General features: G+C 52.7%; 1 protein-coding gene across 5 annotated transcripts in view; it reads left to right on the top strand.

Moving 5' to 3' along the window:
* The window catches only part of RNF220 (ring finger protein 220), a 234,534-nt gene that overhangs the window by 86,847 nt on the left and 127,594 nt on the right, over positions 1–20,093 (top strand). For 3 of the 5 annotated variants that reach the window (XM_068141568.1, XM_068141569.1, XM_068141566.1), the window contains exon 2: positions 2,269–2,343. The exons of the other annotated variants lie outside the window; for them this stretch is intronic. In XM_068141568.1, coding sequence (XP_067997669.1) covers positions 2,269–2,343 — 75 coding nt within the window. The remainder of the gene's footprint in view (positions 1–2,268; positions 2,344–20,093) is intronic. 5 annotated transcript variants of the gene reach the window in all.

Consider the following 20,093-nt stretch of genomic DNA (forward strand, 5'->3'; position numbering starts at 1 on the left):
AGGGAACGAGGTGGCCACACTGGGGACTTTGGCAGCGTCATGGCAGTCCCTGCAGTGAAGGCTCTCATTTCTCATGCTGATGTCCCTGCCCTTCCTTGTGCATTCATTTTCCCACATGCCACAGGGCAAGAGGAGTTACAGGGACACGCTGCTGGGAAGGCTGGTGCTGCAAAGCCATCTCTTCTGGGTGCACTGGGCTTGAGTTGGCTTTTGTCTACCTCCCCCTGCTCACCGCTGCCTCTCTGTTCCCTTTCGAGCAGGAGCTGGCTGTTGCAGTGCCCTCACTCTGCACAGTTGCAGAAGGGAAATGCTCCCCTTCCCTGTTTCACTTGTTCAATTTTTTGGTTGGGTTGGTTGGGAAGTGCCCTTCCATGATGGCCCTTGCCACCACCTAGGCAGAACTGAGAGGAGAAAGTGGAGGGGATATGGAAAGCCCTGATCCTTGCAGCTTCTCCAACAAGCACAGGGTCGCTAGCTGACCTGCTCTGGGTGTAGCATTACTTGGGGAGCTCTGCCCTGTCTCTTGGTGCCCATGAAGCAGATTAGAAAGGGGTCTCTTGGTGCACACTGCCAGTGCCAGTGAGGGATAGCATGTCAAGAATGGGGGATGCTCTCAACAGGATAAGAGTGACTGTCCTGGAGTGCCTGCATGTTTTCATCTTTCCCTGGCCTCATTTCTGCTCAGGCTTCCCCATCTTTGTCCAAGCTATTCCCTGGAAAGACAGAAGGGAGCAGGAGGACCAAATCTGATGTGGAGGCTGCCTGGGGGTGCTCAGAGGATGCAGTCCCATGTAAGACAAAGCTCCCCAGAAAGCCATCCCATGGGCAGGGAGACTGGGAGTGAGGACTTTTCTCCCCTTGATCACAAATTACCTTAGGGGGCATCTCGGGCAAGTCATTCACCTCTGTAGCCTCATTTCCCACCCACAGGGGAGGGAAGAGGCAAGGGTGGATGTACTGTGAGTGCAGTGGGCACAGGGCTGTGGGAAGGGCAGGAAGTGGGGAGCAGGAGCAGTTGTTCCCGAGGAGAGGAGGAATGTTTTTCGCAACAGAGAGTGGGGTTTGATGCCTGCTGAAGATGACTTCTCAGAGTGCTGAGGGTAATGGTGAGTGTAGCCCCTTCCTACTGTATAAACACCAATGAGTTATGGGTACCCCAGCCTCTAATTATGCAGTCAGCCCCAAATAGGCTGTGTCTAACGAGGCTGACAGACTAATATCTCAAGAGCCCTTAATGCGTTATCATCTCTTGCTGTATGACCTCATATTTATAACTGCTCTGGTGGGAGGTTGAGAAATGTCCTTCTCTTCCCCCAGCCCCCTCCCCAACTTTCCCCAGCCTGGAGCAGCAGCTCTTCAGCCTCATCTGTTAGGTTCAGGAGGAGAGAGGTGACTTCTCTCCATCCATCACGAGCAGAGTTCACGCAATTAGATGATTAAAGACATTTTTTATAATATTTGGAAGAGGCACTGAAATGTCTCTCAGGCAGTGTGATTGATGCCTGCTTAACCCTCGCCTGCCCACCACCGGCTGGTGGTGGGGGGTGTCCCGGGGCGGGGGTGTCCCGGGGCAGGGGTCCCCAGGCACCTTGGTTGTTGCCTGGCGGTTGGGCGCCCCGAGCCCTGACAAGGTGTGATTCATGAGCACAGGACACCTGCAGGAAGCTCCGGCCTCCAGGCAGTTCCTAACGCACAGGGGGCTCGGTGGTTTCTGAGGCTGCAACGGCCGGGGCAGGAGGAAACGGTGCCTGCCCCCTCCCCAGTGCTTACACAAGAGGCCCCAGAGCTGTGCCAGGCCAGGTCCAAAAGCCAGACCACCTCACACCAATGCTGTGGGTTTCAAGGGCGGGCAGGGAGCGGGGGTGAGTAGCCCCTGCCTGTTCCCAGTTGTCAAGAGCCGGTGGGGTGTTTGCTTTTCTCATTTCCCCTTTTTATTTTCCCTCTGCCTCTCCAGATGACTCTCTCTCAGAGGCAAGTCTCTCAAAAAGGATTCATGGGCATCTAGATGCTCCAGTAGGATCCACCTCTAGGATGTTGTATCCAAGATCAGAGCTGGCCATAAAGACCCGTGGGGCTGACGGACATGCTCACGCTAAAATCTGTGTGGGCATCGTCTGATACCTGCCAAAGGCTAAATCACTGACATGTACTGGTGTTGATTCCTGTGGGGGAGAGGAGACTTGGCCTCAGATGGGGGAAGGATGCCCATCTCCTTTGATCACAGGCACAACGTTTCATAATCTCAATTTCTTGTCAATTGATTGCCAGATAGAAGCGACAACCAAAGAGGGCCCCAGGCGTCTGCAACTGCCACTCATCGTATGATTTTAACTCTCCCCCTCTGTAAGTTTGCATTATTTTCTTCTTGTTGTTGTTGTTATATAAAGAAACCTCCCCTCCCCCCCTCTCCAAAAAGCCCCCTAGAAGTCCCAAGTCCCTTGTCAATTTGGTATGCAATGTACAAAGAGCTGAGAAGGGTTAATGCATGATTAATAGGTGTTTTATTAAAATGGTTAATCTGTCATTATAGAGTCCAAAAGATCAATAGATTTCATATAATCATGGCTTAAAATTATCTTTAGCACCACTGCTTATGGGCTTAAGACCCAGGGCAGGATGCTTAGGGGACCTGGGAGTCTCATGTTAACTCCTTCTAACCCCTTCTGCCTTTCTGAAGTGTGGCCCAAGGTCTCCCACAGACAGAGAAAAGCTGACACGGGGCTGCAGGTGTCATTGTGGTAACCATCCACCTTATTATTTGTGGGTATTAAAATTGTCACACCTGAGTGACAGACAAGGGAAATGCAAAAGGAAAAACTGGAAATGTGCCTGGGTAAATGCTGTTTGTCACGACCATTAGCAGCAGCTGAGTGGAGCAAGGCTGGGGCATGGCTGGGCTGTCTCCAATCCATTGCATTGCTGCTGCAAAGTAGCAAGGGCTGGCCAAGCACCAGCCCACCACAGCCCTGCCCCTTCACTCACAAGAGCTACCTTGCACACCAGGGTGAGGCAGGGGGCTTCCAGCCTTGCACAGAGGGGAAGCTGTATGCCTGGTGTGAGGCAGGGACTCAGGTGACCAGGGATGACCAGCCCATGTCACACAAGTCTCATCCCTGTTATCAGCCCAAAGGCTTCTTTCCTGGCAGCTGGATGATGCTGAGTCTGGTTGAGCCAACTCTTTGGGATGCCTGGTCCAAGTTGCTTTTTGCTAACTCTGGTGATACTGTGACAAATCCCAGAGATGTTGAGCTGCCGACCCCCAGTGCAAGGTCTCTGAGGGAGGAGGTGCTGTTTAGACAGGCTGACACGGGAGTGACTGAGCCAGCACAGGCAGGGAGAGTGCAGACCCCTCTCTGCCCCCTAACCACCCTGCAGCATCCTTGCCTTCACGGCAGAGAAGGGATCCTGAGGTCATGCAGAGGATCTGTGAGGGAGCCTGGATGGCAATGTGGAACACTGCAGGAGCACTGCACTCTTGAGTGTGAGGCAGGGCAGCTGGCATGGATGAGTGGTGTCTCAGCAATTTTGGGGAGCCTTGGCTATGGATGTTGCTGTGGCACTCATGCGATGGAGACCCAAACCTGCTGCCTAGTGAGCAGAGCAGATGTTGGTGTGCTGGGACCAGTCTTGGTGGCCTGAAACCCCTTCCTGTGTCTTAGTTTCTCACTCTGAGATGCACATGTGCAGGATAGGCAGACTTGTTCAGCCCCTGAAACCACAAGACCACTCAACAGGGAGTGAACAGAGAGCCCTGTCAGCAAGTTTGCTGATGACACCCAACTGGGTGGAGTGGCTGCCACACTGGAGGGTTGTGTTGCCATTGAGCAGGACTTGGAGAGGCTGGAGAGCTGGGCAGGGAGAAATTTAATGAAGTTCAATAAGGACAAGTGTAGTCTTGCACCTGGGAAAGAGCAACCCAATGTACCAGTATAGGTTGGGAACTGACCTGTTGGAGAGCAGTGACGGGGAAAAGGACCTAGGTGTCCTAGTGGATGGGAGGTTGACCATGAGCCAGCAATGTGCTCTTATGGCCAAGAAGGCCAATGATATCCTGGGTTGTATTAGAAGGGGTGTGGTCATTAGGTCAAGAGAGGTTCTCCTCTACTCTGCCCTGGTGAGGCCACAACTGCAGTATTGTGTCCAGTTCTGGGCCCCTCAGTTCAAGAAGGACAGGGAACTGCTTGTGAGAGTCCAGCACAGAGCCCTGAAAATGATTAAGGGAGTGGAACATCTTCCTTATGAGGAGAGACTGAGGCAGCTGGGGCTCTTCATCTTGGAGAACAGGAGACTAAGGGGTGAGCTCATTAATGTTTATAAAGATGTAAAGGGTGAGTGCCAAGAGGATGGAGCCAGGCTCTTCTCGGCAATGCCCAGTGATAGGACAAGGGGCAATGGATGCAAGTTGAGGCATAGGAAGTTTCGTGGAAACAGGAGGAAGATTTCCCTGTGAGGGTGGTGGAACACTGGAACAGGCTGCCCAGGGGGGCTGTGGAGTCTTCCTCTCTCTGAGTTCCTGTGTGGCCTGCTCTAGGTGACCCTGCTCTGGCAGGGGGATTGGACTGGATGATCTCTCAAGGTCCCTTCCAGCCCCTGATATTCTGTCATTCTGTGAAGGTTGGAGACCCTTACACAGAGGCTGATGGGAGCTGGTGCTCTCAGATAATGTGACCATACAGAGTGCCTCTGCCACAACTCCCCTTCCTCACCTCACTCTGCATGGGGTCTCAGCTCTGATACCCACCAGGCTCTGCTCACTGCTCAACCTCAAAGTCCATGCTGGCCAGCTGACCTCAACCCATAGTGCAGGTAAAATGAAGACAAGCTTGTGCTGCTACCATCCCCATATCTTCCCTGCCTGTCTTACACTCATCCTGCCTTGGGCTGCCTGGCAAGATATCCCAGGTTTGCCCCATCTAGAAGTTGGATGTGTGCCTGGTGCAGAGGTCCCAGCCTGCTGGGAGGGTATCACTGCCTCCACCTCCAACCCCCACCAGTGCTCACATGGAGCTGGGTGGAGATTTTCCAGACCCCCTGGGTCCAGTCCTCTCCATCCCTGGCTCATTGCTTATTTCTGGCCCATTATGTTCGACAGACAGAAATTTGTTTCTGTCCAGAGCAGATCCCCAGACAGTCTCAGACCCCCGAGGATTCATCATCTTGAGCTTTTGTTTGTGGGTCACCAGGACCCTCTTGCACCACAGCCAAGCCCAGATGCTGCTGTCTCTTCCATAAAGCCTGCTGCCCCCCAGGAGAATTGACCCTTCTCCTCCCCCGTGGCTTCCTGCAGCCTGGTCACACACATGCCTGAAAAAGCCTCTGCTGTGGGCAGGACACTGCCATCACAGTGGCAAGGGACATGTCCTGCCTGCTGAGAAAGTGGTTGCTGTGGCTTCTTCTGTCTTTGCTCTCCAGGGCTGCTGAAGGAGGTGGGCCAGAGCAGGTCACACTGGGCATTCTGAGCTCAGAAATCCCTTGGGATCATTAGGTCACATTCAGCAGTCCCTGGGACTGGTGGCAGGGGTGACTCCATTTGTCCTCTTGCAGCCCCCAAATTGCATCCCTGCTTGCAGCCCAGCTCCACAGCAGCTGAATGGCTGCGAGGGCTGAGCACAAGTGAGATGCTTGTCTCAACGGCCAGTACTGATGTCCCCTCGTGTCTAACAGCGCTGAAGCAGCAGCAGCCACCCGTGCTGAGTGACATTGGGGTGACAGCAGAGGTGGTGCAGGTGGCAGTACTTTCCATTTCAGTAGTTGTTTGGATGCCCTGTGGTCATGGTGGTGAAAATTTGAGGTCACTCTCAACAGGCTCATGTCTATCAGGACAGAGTTATCAGATGCAAGGGAAGCAACTGGGCTTGCTTTTCCAAATTGCCACCACTGCTGTGTTACATGGGGACCTGCCACGAGCCCCATGCTCACTCTCTGTTCCAGAGCCTGTCGTGTCAGTGACAGAAAGCTGGTCTGGAGCCTGGTGGAGTGTGACAGTGCTGGGCCCCGTCCTCTTTAACATCTTCATTGATGATCTGGATGAGGGGTTCGAGTCAGTCATCAGCAAGTTTGCAGATGACACCAAGTTAGGAGCAGATGTTAGTCAGTTAGAGCGCAGAAAGGCTCTGCAGAGGGACCTTGACAGTCTGGACAGATGGGCAGAATCCAATGGGATGGCATTTAACAAGTCCAAGTGCCGAGTGCTGCACTTTGGCCACAGCAACCCCATGCAGAGCTATAGGCTGGGGTCGGAGTGGCTGGAGAGCTCCCAAACAGAGAGGGACCTGGGTGTGCTGATCGACAGCCGCCTGAATATGAGTCAGCAGTGTGCCCAGGCAGCCAAGAGGGCCAATGGCATCCTGGCCTGCGTTAGGAATAGTGTGGCCAGCAGGAGCAGGGAAGTCATTGTGCCCCTGGACTCTGCATTGGTTAGGCTGCACCTTGAGTCCTGTGTCCAGTTCTGGGCCCCTCAGTTTAAGAAGGACATCGAAACACTTGAACGTGTCCAGAGAAGGGCAACAAGGCTGGGGAGAGGCCTTGAGCACAGCCCTGTGAGGAGAGGCTGAGGGAGCTGGGATTGTTTAGCCTGGAGAAGAGGAGGCTCAGGGGAGACCTCATTGCCCTCTACAACTACCTGAAAGGTGGTTGTAGCCGGGAAGGGGTTGGTCTCTTCTCCCAGGCAACCAGCACCAGAACAAGGGGACACAGTCTCAAGCTGTGCCAGGGGAAGTTTAGACTCGAGGTGAGGAGAAAGTTCTTCACCGAGCGAGTCGTTCGTCATTGGAACGGGTTGCCCAGGGAGGTGGTGGAGTCACCATCCCTGGAGGCGTTCAAGAGGGGATTGGATGTGGCACTTGGTGCCATGGTCTAGTCATGGGGTCTGTGTTTATAGGTTGGACTCGATGATCCTCGAGGTCTCTTCCAACCTGAGTTATACTGTGATACTGTGAAAAGGGTGCAGGGCTCGTCCACCGAAGTGCCTCCTGCAGCCCTGTCCCCTCCCAATCTGCCCGCATTCCTCTGCAGCAGCACCAGAAAGCGGGAGGGGGGACCAACCTTTGGCATGTTTATTGACACTCCCTGAGTTCATACTGTGACTCTACAATCTTTCCCTGAGATTATTAAGAATTAATTGATCACTTTTATATTCCCCCCGATACCCAGTGCTGCTTCCCGACAGGCGGCAGGAGGAGGGAAGGGAGACGGAAGGAGGGCGGGGTGTGTGTAAAAAACACACTGATAAATGTTAATTACTCTTTTACAGCCCTTGTCAAATTCCAAGGCAAGTCATAAATTCATTAAACTCTAACGGATTAAGCACATGCAGCTTATTTAGTTGCCATAAACAAGATCATTTGGATGTTGATTTTCCCCTTTTTATTGCTTCAGCAAAAAAAAAGGGGGGAAAAAATCAGATGAGGGAAGCATTTGGTGGTTACCAGGGAGTCAGAAAAGTTTTGATTTATTTCATATTTTGTTTTCTTGCTCCATGGCAGCTCTCTGTGGCACTCTGGTCCTTGAGTTGTGCCTGGGCAGCACAGGGAGCATGGCTTTCCCAGGAGCCATGTCCATGCCCCAAGTGGCTGAGGCTGCAAGGACAGCTCTGAGGTGGAGGGGCCATACTACACAAAATGTCTACACATCCTCTCCATACCCCAGGGCTCTTAAAGACCCAGGCAAGGTCTGGATGAGCAGAAATGGGATGCCCAAAGACCTTTCAGTGGTGATTTGGGGCTGGATTGGCTGCTCTGCACTGCCATCATGCTGGGAGTTCTCCAAGGGTAGGTTGCCTCCAGCGAGGCTCAGCCTGACACCCAGCATGCAGACATCTGTTCTCAGCCACTCCACAAGAGATTGTGCAGGCAGAGATAGCATAAAAGCAGCTCTGCTCATTCTAGAATGGTTCAACTCATTTAAGTGCCTGTGCCCAAGTGAGTGAGATGTGTCCTCAGTTCAGCCCAGCCATGAGACAGAGGAGGGAGGGAAGGGATGCCAGGCTGGCAGGGAAGGATAAAGCACCTTTGGCTGCCCTGAACATGGGGACATAGCCTAGGAACTGCCAACCTTCACAGTGAGCTTGCTGTCCTGTACTTGCATGTGTTAATAATCCAGGCTAACCTCCTGAGCTGTGGAAGCAGAGGAAGGCGAATGAGAGGAGGGTCATGGAGATTAATTAATACTCAGGGCTCTAATTATGAGTTTCTTCAACCCTGGGCTTCTAATGAGGAACAGGCACTGAGGCAGCCCTAAGTCCTGCTGCCCCCAAGGTGGCCCTGCTAAGACATCTCCTGCCACCTTGCAGGGAGGGCTTTACTGAGAGTGGGATAGGAGTAAGCCCCCAGCCTTCAGTACCTCCCACTGCACCTCTGGGGCTCCAGCCTGTCTGATCAAGAAGTTGCCACCCCGCTGTGTAACCTTGGTCTGAGCACCAAAGATCTGCTGCCATCCCCAGCACAACCAACATGCCCAACTGCTTGCCTTGGTCCAATACCCACACGTGAGACAAGGGCAGGAGGTGGTCCTGGGGTACCAGAGGACATTGATGGGTGTCACAGTTTGTCCCTGCACAGTGGAACATGTTCCCCAGGGCTGGTGCTGCCAGGAGCCCTGGCTGCTGCCTTTGCTGCTACTGGTTAGCTATTTCCAGCTCACAGCCAGTGATGCTGGCTCTGGGACACAGCTGTGCTTCTCCAGAACCTCCTCGCCTCGGGTGAGTCTGTGCTCCGTAGGAGCTGCAAGCACTGCAGGCAGCAGAGGGAACTCTAAACACCTCACCAGAGCTCACTACCTGGATGCTGCCAGAAAAAGTTAGGGCTTTTGGTTCAGAGTCCTCAGCAGCACTTCATCTACAGGAAGTGGCTTGGGTGCTGAAGGGATGACTGCTTTCCTCCAGACCCATCTGAACCCATGTCTGAAATGGGTTAGACGGGCCTGAGCCATGGGTATGTACGTAACCACCCTGCCCCTGCATCTGCATCTCGAGGACAGCGGGGGGGTGCCAGCCTTCAGAGCCCCATTCCCTGCAAACATTTCCCTTCCACAGTTCTTGCAGTAGGTCCAACCTGCACAGATAAGTGCCAGCACAAGCGTCCCTGCCCACTAGATCACTCTGCACTGTCCTGTAGCACAGAGGTGCCCTCAGGATCTCCTTGGGCTTCGGAGCATAGACAAGACATCCAGGGGTTAACAGCAGGAGAGTGTCCCATGCTAAGCAGTAGCTAACAGCCACTAGCTAATAACTTTATGGCTTCAAAGCAAGGCATTTATCATGCTGAAGTTTGTTTATGCACTAGTTATATGGTGCATTATACCAGCACAGTGTTTGGCTGATAAATTCTCCTTGACAAGCAAGGCTACCAATGGGGACTCACTGAGTCCAAAAGACCAGTAGCTTTTACCTGAACTCTGATTTCCAAGATAAGAATGTTATTTTCCTCTTTTCTTTTGTAAGGAAGAAAAAAAATAATTGACAACCTGTAAACAAAAAAAAAAAAAAAAAAAAAAGGAAAAAAAAAAGAAGAGGGAAAAAAAGGGAGATTTTTGTTCCAGGGAAGTTGCCCAATGCTGTAGTTCCCTGAGGAGGGCAAAGGAGATCCTGGTCCTGGCAAGAACCAGGCAAGCTGTGTGTGAGGACCTCGGTGTTGGCAAGTGGCCCATTCAGACATCTGCCAGGAGATTGGTGGATGGATGTGCTGAGTGGTCACTGAAAGTTGGTAAAGGCTCTGGCTGTCTCCAGGGGCAGACTAGCTGAGTTCCGTCTGCCTTCAGGGAGGGTGTTTATTGGGTAGAAGTGTTAGAGGGCACTCTGGGAACCGTCTAGTTCTGTCCAGTGCTTCTAAAATGAGCCATAATCACAGCATTCCTCACCATTTTACAGTTGAGCATGTGTGTGTTTTGTTGCTGAGAGCAGTGCAGCTACTGCATTCATCTGTACCCCTCACTCTGGGTTAAATTGCTTTAATCCTGCTAATAATAATGACCTTCACATTTCTGGCTTACTCTGTCACAGGAGCCAAACCCACTTCGCAAACATTGACAAGCTTGGCCTCCCCACTCCGTGCAAACATGATGGGTCAGGATTATTTTTCCTGCTGCAGCAGTAGGGAAACTGAGGCATAAAGCAAGAAGCTGGCTAATTTAAGCCTACTCAGAGAAGCAGCATTTGCTTTAAGCAGTAAGCCTCACCCTGTTCCGGTCTGCACCAGCGTAGGCTTTCATGGGTCGCATCAGCAGAGCAAGACTTGGAGCTGACTGGCCAGTGGCATTCAGCAGGACTGACCTTGATGCCAGGACCTGACATCAAGGAAGTTCTCGTGTCAGCAGTAGCCACGCTGCAGGATGCTGGGGAAGGCTGGGGTGTGCCAGCTCAGCCTGGCCTCTTCCACAGCCATGCCCACAGCCACAGCGCTTGTCCTCCTGCAGCAAATGGGAAGCCTGCTGCCATGGTCCAGTGTTTGTGGCAAATGCCACACAGAGGGAACAGGGATGAACACCTCTCTGCATGCAAATGTGCTTGTTGTGTGCATCTGCCAGCTGCTACCCAACGAGCACTTTCACCTGCAGCCTCCTCTGTGTGCCCCTGTGGGTGCACCTAACCATGGATTCCTTAGTGCACTACATGCGTCTCTGTGTGCTGTGCTGGCCTCTGCCCATGGCTGCCCACCCTCCCCAGCTTCCCCAGCCACATGGCTATCCCATCCTGCCTGTCTCTGGCTGCCTACCTGTTGCGTCCCTGGCCGCGTACCTGTGCCGGCGCGCACGGCCTGGCCGCAGATCCGCCTCAGTGGCTGCACGCATGGCCCCTGCAGGCTGTAAATACTGCCGGTGTGGCAGGGAGGTTGAGCGGTTTATGGCTCAAGGTCAGGCCCATGAATCATAAAAAGGTGTCGGAAGGAGCATTAACTCCTAGCCTTCACTTGGTCCCTGTGTGGTTTCAGGCGGGGCCCCGGAGGCAGTGATTAAAGGGTGCACCTTCCCCTTTCAGTTTTACGGTAAAAGGAAAGCAGTAAATTAAAAGCCCACAGGCTGGTGCAGGCCAGGTCCCACCAGCACAACAGCTAAGCGAGTACCTGATGGGCACCCCAAGACCCTACAGTCAGCTCTGCAGCCCCCACTGGCACGGTCCCTGTGCAGCTCCTGCCCAAGGGGCAGGGTCCAGCCATGTGCCAGGCAGGCAGCCACACTCATGGTGGGTATGTTTCCCTCATCACCTGGACGATAGCTGAGGATAGCCATAGGTGCTCAGTCCCACTCACCCCACAGAGCAGCAGCACCTCTTGCCCTGCATCTTTTTATGACTCCACCTATAATTAACTGAAGCAATATTTATTCTTTAATTCAAGCAGATATCCTTGCTGTTTAATACCCCTGTTTTCTTGTGAATTGTCAGGACTATTAAGAGTTGAGTAGTGGTTGAAGAATTGAGGCAGATGTTTCTGTTACCAAGGTGGGATTGCCAGGGCAGAGACAGAAAGTGCTGATTCTGTCTGGGTCCCTGCCCCACATCTGGACCTTAGAACAGGTTGGGCTGGGGAGAGCTGAGGCAACATCTGGCACTGTAGGGATGACCCTGGCCCAGGGAAGCAGGAAGGATGAGATGAAGGCTGCTCACACGATCCTGCTTTTTCCTACTGCTGACTCAAGGCAAGCACTTGGGCAGGAGACATTGCTGGAAGTTTCACCCCACCAGCATGTACACCACCATCTCCTGAAGGAGGGCTTTCAGGGATGGAGGTGTGAATGCACCCTGCCCTATCTTTATTCTGGTAGCAATACTGTCCTCCTGAGCCTGACACAGTTGGCAGCTGTCCTGGCATCCCTGCCTTGTTCCCACTGCTACCTCTGAGGCTGGCAAATGGGACATGGGACATATGAAGTAACACTGCTGCTGCTCCTACAGCAACCCCAGTAAGGTATTGTGCAGAGGACTAGGTGTGTTTGGCCACTGCCAGGCTGACTTGCCCCAGGTCCTGCCAGCCTGGCATGGCTGCTCACCCTCCAGACCTGCCTGCAGGACCTGCAGGCTGCAGGTCAGGCTGCCACCGCCTGCCTGGTATCTGCAATAGCAGGGGTCCAGGGGTAGGTAGGGTGCTGGAGCACATCTGCCCTGGGGACATTACACATCTACCTGGGAACACTGCACATCTTCCCGGGGACATTGCAGGCACTGCAGGTCTTCTGGCCCCAGCAGCTGGCAGTGAGGCTGGGGTGAATGAAAAGCCCAGACACATGTAGTGCCCTGGTCCCTGGGCTCTATTGAGCATTAGGTACCTCTGGAGAGGGGAGGAAGGAAGCCTAGCAGCTTGTCAGGAGGGAAAATACTTCTCCTTTCCCTAAAAAAAAAACAAGAAAGAAAGAAAGAAAGAAAAGTGCTTTTTCCCCTGGGGGATGGCATTGTGGAGCCCTGGAATTGACAGGGCTGCCAGAGCTGATGGATGGCGCCAGTGGAGGGAGCAGAGCGGGTCAGCAGAGCAGAAACCAGCGGGCACAAAGAGAGAACATCCACGCTAACCAAGGCAGGCGGTGACACTCTGTGCCGGGGCTGGGCTCACAACAACCCAGGCTCTGTTGGACTGGAGACTTGGCACAGCTGGGGTACCTGGGGTGCCATCCTGCGATGCCTGCGAGCTCCCCCGACCACAAGAAGGGCCTTTCTTCATCTCTGCACAAGCCTCCATTGTTCCCATGCTTCCACTGCCTCATGCTTCTGCTCTTCCCAGAGATGGAGCTGGCAGGAAAGAGAAGACTTGCAACATCTGCACAGCTTGAACTAATGGGCCTTCAAGTTTTCTAAAGGGGTCAAAGCTTCTTGGGCAGCTCTGTAACAGCAGGTCCTGGGCCTCTCAGCAGCTCTTCTGTGTGAGCCCACAAGCCACCCATGTCTCAGTTTGTCCACTAGTGGCTGAAGTCCTGCTCTGCCTCTCTGGGTGTACTTTAAAGAGTGGCTGTGTGCATCTGAGCCAAAGAACCCCCAAGAACTGGGGAGTTGCAGTGCCATCTGCCCAAGGATGCTTCAGCGGAGGCAGCTGTGCTGCCAGGTCCTCTGCCTTCCTTCACAGGTGCACAACATCCTGTTGCCCATCCTGAAGCTGAGAAGGCAGAAATCAAAAAGGTGGAAGCCTGGGCTGGTGTGAAACCCTGAGGACTGCTCCAAGCAGGGCCTTGGACATGTTTTGAGGCTGGTAGGAGGAACAGAGTTTTGTAAATGGTGCAGGTGGTGCAGGGGCTAGTGAGAGACTGAGAAGCTGTGCTAAATAACCCTAACCTCACTGAAAGTGCAGTCTCTGCTTCCTCATGAAAGACACCCAGAGCAACCACCTGGCAGGAGAGAACACAGCAGCTCACAGTGACACCAGGGAAAAGCTGACTGATGTGTTGTGCCTAGGGCCCTCAACTCTGCCAATAGGAATATCACCTTCCCAAGTATTGGTAGGGCAGGATCAGTCCCTATCAAGGATGAGTGGGTGAGCAGTATGGGTAAGGGAAGGAGGTTGAAGTGGAGGAAGGCTACAATGAGCTGTTAGAAAGTAAAGCAAGAGGGCCGTGAACTGTGGTCTTGGAATCCAGGACTGCAGGCTGCTCTCCATCTCTCTTGCGGGCTGTCGGAACTTTGGCTTTCATCCCCTGATCGCAAGTAGGAGAACAAGCTCCTGTCTCAGCTGGGAGGCCATAGCCCTTTGCCCAGGTCCCCCTCTGCATGGACCCTCACAGTGCACTCCAGGGATGAAGAGCTGCATTTCCCCTCCTGCAGCCGGCAGACACCGGCCGGGTGTCCAAGTAGATGCAGGTGAGTGGCGGAAAGGAGCCCAGGCATCCTGGTTCCCATCCCAGGATGCATTTGCAGCAAGAGGATATGCCTGAAGCTGCTAAGATGCTAAGCTGCTAAGCTGGAGAGGCAATCTCCAGAGGGATCTGAACCCCAAACTGTCATCTTTGCTTTCCAACAAACTGTGCTGTGAATCTGTCTGCAGTGTCAACTGCTGCTACAGCAGCCACGAGGAGGAGTGCTGCAAAGGGGCTCAGCTTCAAATCGATGCTGAGTACTGTGATAAGAATCTCTTATCACCCTTGTCATTGTAATGGCTGGGTCTGAAATGCTGGCCTGAGTAAGGGCCAGACTTCTGCACATCAGGGAGGCAGTGGTGGCTCTGGGATGAGGTCCCAGATCCTTGATCCCTACTTGCTTTTTCCAGTGATGAACCATGTCTCCCTTCCCAGTCTTCTGGGTCCTCCAGCTTCTTCCCCAGAGCTCAAAGAGCTGAACATTGCCAAGAAAAAACAGGATTGGAAGGAAGAACTGCAAAGCTCCTGCATCAACATCTCCACACCTCCCCCACGGCTGGGGTCAGCCTCAGCCCTTCAAAGGGGTGCAGCATAGGAATGAGACAGGCACACAGGAACCAGTGGAACAGACAGCAATCGGGGGGGGGGGGGGTGGGGGGGGGGTGTCCAGGCCTTTGGGAATTCCTTCTGTTTCCATTACTGTGCAAAAGCAGCTTTTCTAATGGCTAAGAAAAGGGGAGCCAGTAATCTTTCATGCTCTAGGCAGTATTAGACCAGACAGTGGCAGCACAGCATGCCCTCAGCTGTAACTGGCTCCTCCAGAGCCCTGTGGCACACTGCCTTCAGCGCCTTGTCCTTCTCCCCTGTGTCTTATTAACAGCTGTTGATCAGGATTCCAAGGTCATCTGGTTGTGCAGAGGCACTGATAAAATCTAAGGCTGCTGCAGTTTGCTGCTTCTCTGGACCCACCAATTTCTCTCTGTCTACAACATCTCTCCTCACACTAAGTTTTTCTCCAGTGGATGAGCCCAAGAAGGCTAAACAGGGTCCTGCAGCAAGGCCATGGGGATGGGGGTTGTGTTGGGTTTCCGCCCTCTCACTAAGTACCCCTTTGCCACAGCTGTGCAGGATGTCCTGCTGTCAGGTGGGGATGGCCAGGCCATGGACTGTGGTACCAAGGAGGGCAGCACTGCTCTGAAAGGCTTGCTGAGGGTCTGCAGCTGCCTGGGAGTGTTTGCTGCTGGATCCACACTGTTGGTGGCCAAAAAATAGCAAGACTGAAAGACTCTTTGAGACCCTGCCCGTGGGTGCCCTGCCACTGGGGGAGGTCCCCTGCTACACTGCAGAGCTGGAGTCATGCAGAGCTGGGGCTTTAATGGGCCCAAGAGTTGTTCTGATAGAGAGAACAACTCTAAAGCTGAGAAGCTTCCTATCACAAACCAGACCCAAGCTTCACAGCCGCTCCCGGCTTGGTGGCCAGGGAGCGGGTGGATAGGGGTGCTGGTGTGATGCTGAGCTGCACCAGGGAGGCACCTCAGGATTTGCCCATTTAATTCCAGGAGGAGCAGTGTCAGGTTGAGAGAAATTGGCCCCACCAGAGGATTTATTAATTTCTCCTTCCCTCTGCCTCCTTCCAGGGGCTGCACTAAGATCCTGCGCTGCAGTCATCTCGCTAAAGCCAAGGGGAGCTTAGCGTTTAAATGGCTTTCTTGCCACCGTGCAGTTTAGTGCTTGTCAACAAGGCCGAGGTCTTGCCAAAGAGCCTTGACAAACAGAGCAACAGGGAGACAGGGAGGGCAGGTACCAGTGCTGGGAAAGGGAGAGTACATGAACCAGGTCTCCAAATCACCCTTATATAGGTGCAAACATTGCATACCCAGCTCAACATATCCCTCTGGGCAGAGAGACAGTTCTGTCTGTCCCACGCTCCAGTGAGAGGTGTATTTGGTCCAGCTCTAAGTTTAAACCTCATGCAAGCAGCTTCATTAAACCTCACCAACGTGCAAAAGCAAGAGCTCACCCACGGGTTTTAAGCCCTTGCTTTTGTAGGGTCTTGCAGAAATAGATGTATGTGTGCAAACATATTTTGTGCTCTGTATTCATCGGGCTGCGGGGGTGAGCCCGAAGCCGGCAGGCTGAGCGCCGTTGCAGTAACGTGCTGGCTCTGCAGATGGGGATAGCAGAGCTCGGAAACAAAACCCAGCTCCAGATGCCACTTAAAATATTTGCCTCGCCTGGTGAGGCAGAGGAAGGCACCCTCCCCACTTGCAGCACCCACTGAGAGAACAGCTTAAACTCATCTTCTTCTTCAAGGGGTGGATTTGACAGGGACAAATTTGCTTAAACGTGAAATAGTTGAGTTCAAGCTCTGGGACACAGCTCTGGAACCATGCAGAGCTGAAAGGCACATGGCATGGGTGAGCCAGCAGCGCTGAGGTCTGGAGGCCACTTGTCATGCGGTCTCCTGGGAGCTACTCCACACCCTAGTGGCAGCATGGGGAGCAAGGAGGCAGGCATGGTGGGGCAGGTTGCCCCCATCCTGGGCATGCTGCAGTACTAGCAGCCCGCTCCTACGGGATATACTGCTGCTGGAGGTCACCCAAGTCAAGCGTTTGAGCAGGACTTAGAGGAGAGCTGGGTAGTTTTATGGGCAGTAATTGTATTTACAGCCCTTTTTGCTGAGGCACAGATCCAGGGGAAAGGGAGCTCCCTCCTCAGTGAAACAGTGATTGTAATGCTATCCCACCTCCAGATTTCTCAAGGGCAGGACAGTCCCCATCCTTTGTGGGAATCATCTCTGACTGATCAATGCCCTGTGAATCTGTGGGTTGGTCCCACCTGGCACAACCAGCATTCCTATGCTGATGAGGTGCAAAGGCACACTTCTCTGTGTATTAATCCCTTCCTTTTCACAGGAAATGACACAGATTTTCTTTCTTCATCCCTATCCTTGGCTTTGTCCTGCCGTCCACAGCAACTGCCTTCCTCAGGCAGCTCCGCTGCCCAGCAGGCAGGGATGGCAGACAGCCCTGCCCACACCCCACGTTGTTTTCCCATCACCTGCCACAGGCCCCGTATGTTTTCGTTTAGTCAACATAGGGGAAAGCTGTAAAACACGTCTCCTTTCCAAGGAGAGAGAAAAAACTGACTCCAACAGCTTGGTCCAGTTAACAGCTTGGGCTTTTGACTCCACGACTGACTTTGCAGGGACATTGCTTCATGCTTTGCATTAGCTGGCCCGCTTTGGCTGGACCAAGGTGTGTTGACTAGGGGGAAGGATATTTGGAGGCAAGGATGCCCCCAGCAGCTCTAGGAGCATAATGGGGCTGTGCTGCCCCCCGAGAGCAGGCAGGCAGGAGCACTTTCCACTCCACCCTCTGCGGGCTCCTCCCAGCACAGCTCCCCATCCGTCCCATACATTTACCTAACGCTAATGAGACGTATTGATTGGAATGATGGGATTTGTAAAGGTCGCAGGGTTAAAGTACATAAAACCAGCCTTTCTGGAGCTGCAATATCAGGGCCGATGGGTCTGGTGGGAGAGATTAAAGGCCTCGTGCTGCAAGAATGGAGAAAGCTGACAGCAATTACATTTCAGATGTGTGAATAGTTATAACCCCCCCTCCACAATACAGGCAACCATGTCCCCACCACTGCAGAGCAGGTCTCCAATCCCCCACATCTCCCTTCCAAAAGCAGGATTTCAACAGAGCAAATCAGGGAATGAAAGGATGAGAAAAAGAAGGAAAGGGAGAAACAAAGCCTGGAGATACTTTGGAGAGGTGGGGCCCAGCCCCATCCCTGAGGCAGAGCTCATGCCCCTGTTTCGGGATTCCCACATTTATGGCATCACTGAGCTAAAATCACATTGGTGGAATGTGAACTCTGAAAACTTTGCAGTCCCTTTTGTTAGGGCAGGACTCCCACTACTGGTAATGAACTGGCAGGTCATTAGAGCTCTATCTGTCCCCTGGAATGGTTCACACTTGGGGGTTGGAGTAGTCCACATTCCCAGAACCACAAATACAGTTCCAGGTCAGGGTTAACAGGTCTTCCCTTAGGAGGCAAATGGATCTGGACACCACTTTTTCTAGAGGTGTTTCTAAGACACATTTGGGGGTGTTTGGGGCTGCCTGGGAGCTCAGTCCCTCATGCTGAGCTCTGGGTTTTGCCCACCAAATGTTTCTCCTGGAACTGCAGGACCAATCCAGCTCTGGTGGAGCCAATTCACTCCATCATGCTTGCAGCCTCCTCTCTGCACCGTTTGTTTCTCAGTCCAAAACCGAGAAGAAATGACACAGCCAGGACAGCTGTACCATCTGAAGGTTATGTGCTTTTAACACTGAGGACTCCCTGCATTTGTTCTGAGGTACAGGGGAATCAATATGTGCCTGGGTGGCTTTCCAGAGGGAACAAATAGTCAGAGACACAAGCTGAGCTGAGGGATATGCTTGCGTTAAAGATTTGTCAGTAGTATCACTATGCACAGAAACAGCTAATTTAGCTCCATGACCAAGCCTTGTTAGCCCAGACTTAAAGCTCAGCTCCAGACAGGAGGAAGGCCAGCTGAAAGCTCATCTTGATGTCACATCACCCACTGTACTTCTCATGTCATGATTATCATCAAAGGCACCTGAGTCTCAGTAACCTTAGCTCCATCTAGCATCACACCAAGCCAAGAACGTGAGCAGGGGCTGTACTTCCCCAGGGGTGAATCCTGAGATTAAACCCAGCAGGGAAAAACAGTCATTTACCATGCAAGGAGAGAGGCATGTTGCTCTCTTTTTAATTGTAGCTGTCTTAGGCTTAGAGACTTTCCCTGATGACATAGCAGGGCTTAGCACATGGCATGAAGTACCAGCAATCTTAAGAACCTCTGCAGTGCAGTTGTGCCCAGTGGCTTTCCCCTGCTGCCCATCCACACATGCTGGAGCCTTGAATCCTCCCCCAGAGCCCTGACAAAAGGGCTGCACCAGAAATCAGAATCATCCCCAGCACTCCACCACCAGCCCCAGACACTCTCTGCCCGTGGAGCTTGGTCTTTATTTATCCCTCCTGCGCACTCTCTTTCCTTCTCTCAGATGGTAATGAGAGGTTTGCACTGGGAACTAAATGAAGTTGATTGCCCACTGGTGTCTGCCATTAGTGGTAATTAGTTAAAACATCAGAGTATAAACAGTAAATTGGCTCTAATAATTAATACTAGCACTCAAGCATATGAGAGACACAGAGACTGGGAGAGAAGCAGCGGCAAGCTTGTAAAATCAGCTGGGGCTGCTTTAATTAAAAAAGAAGGAATGTAAGTAACACAGTATTGGAAAAAGGACAAAAGCCATCAGGATCTTGCTCATTAGGATCGTGGCTGTGTCTCCTCTGGAGCACAGCAGGGCTGAGGTCTTGCCTCGAGCCTTGGGCACCTGTCACTGCACGATGCAGAGCCCCACAACGCAGAGGCTGCCGCATCCCTGAGGTGCTGGGAGGCCACTTGTGTAATGAGTTTTAGCCTTTTAGCCAGGCTCCTGGGACAATAAGGAGGACTGTAACATGTGGATCTGCTCCTGCATGTGTGAGGCAAGCTGAGCAGACAGATGGAATAATCCCATGTGATTTTTCAGGGAGGATCTGCTTGGATAGGATGGTTCTATCTCCTTCAACTGTTCTCTGCTTAATAAAGGCACCATCCTCTTCTCCAGTGACAGATTGGCTCTAAGGTGTCTTTTGGGAAGAAGGAGTCAGCAAGGAATGGATGAGTCCTGCCAGGGAAGGTTGGGCTTACTCTTAGAACAACATTTTTTCTCCTCAGGTTTTGTCAACCTGCACCCTTCCCCTTCTTCCAGCATATTTTTTCCTTGTATGCACCTTCCCTTTCTCCCTGTCAGTTTCTACAGGGGGTTCACATCACCCTGCCTTGGCAGAAAGCCCTCTGCCCCTTCCATGCTTTCAACATTTCATCTTAATAACAGTAGTGGTAGAATACAGTGTAAAGCAGTAATTCTGCTGGTGCTGGAGTGATGCTGAGCACCTGGGTTTCACAGGGAGGGGCTGCTGCATGGCCATCCCCGTGAAGGGAGAGGTGGCAGGGACATGGGCTGGGGAGGAGGGGGAAGCTGCATGTATATGACTATTAATCATCCTCGTGTACGTTAACCATGCTAATGTCGTAAGTGACAATAGCCCATCTCAGCTTGTGATTTAGGGTCTGTGAACGGAAGCTGGGCTCCTGGGAGTAAATGCGTGAATCCTCCGCTGGTACTAAACCTTCTAATAAATCTAACGCACACCAAAAAGCCCTGGGCACTAAATCCCAGAATCCGGTAATTGAA

Source organism: Melanerpes formicivorus, unplaced genomic scaffold (genome assembly GCF_026170545.1).
Source record: "Melanerpes formicivorus ecotype bairdi unplaced genomic scaffold, bMelFor1.0.p_v2 SCAF_7, whole genome shotgun sequence".
Classification (NCBI taxonomy): Eukaryota; Metazoa; Chordata; class Aves; order Piciformes; family Picidae; genus Melanerpes; species Melanerpes formicivorus.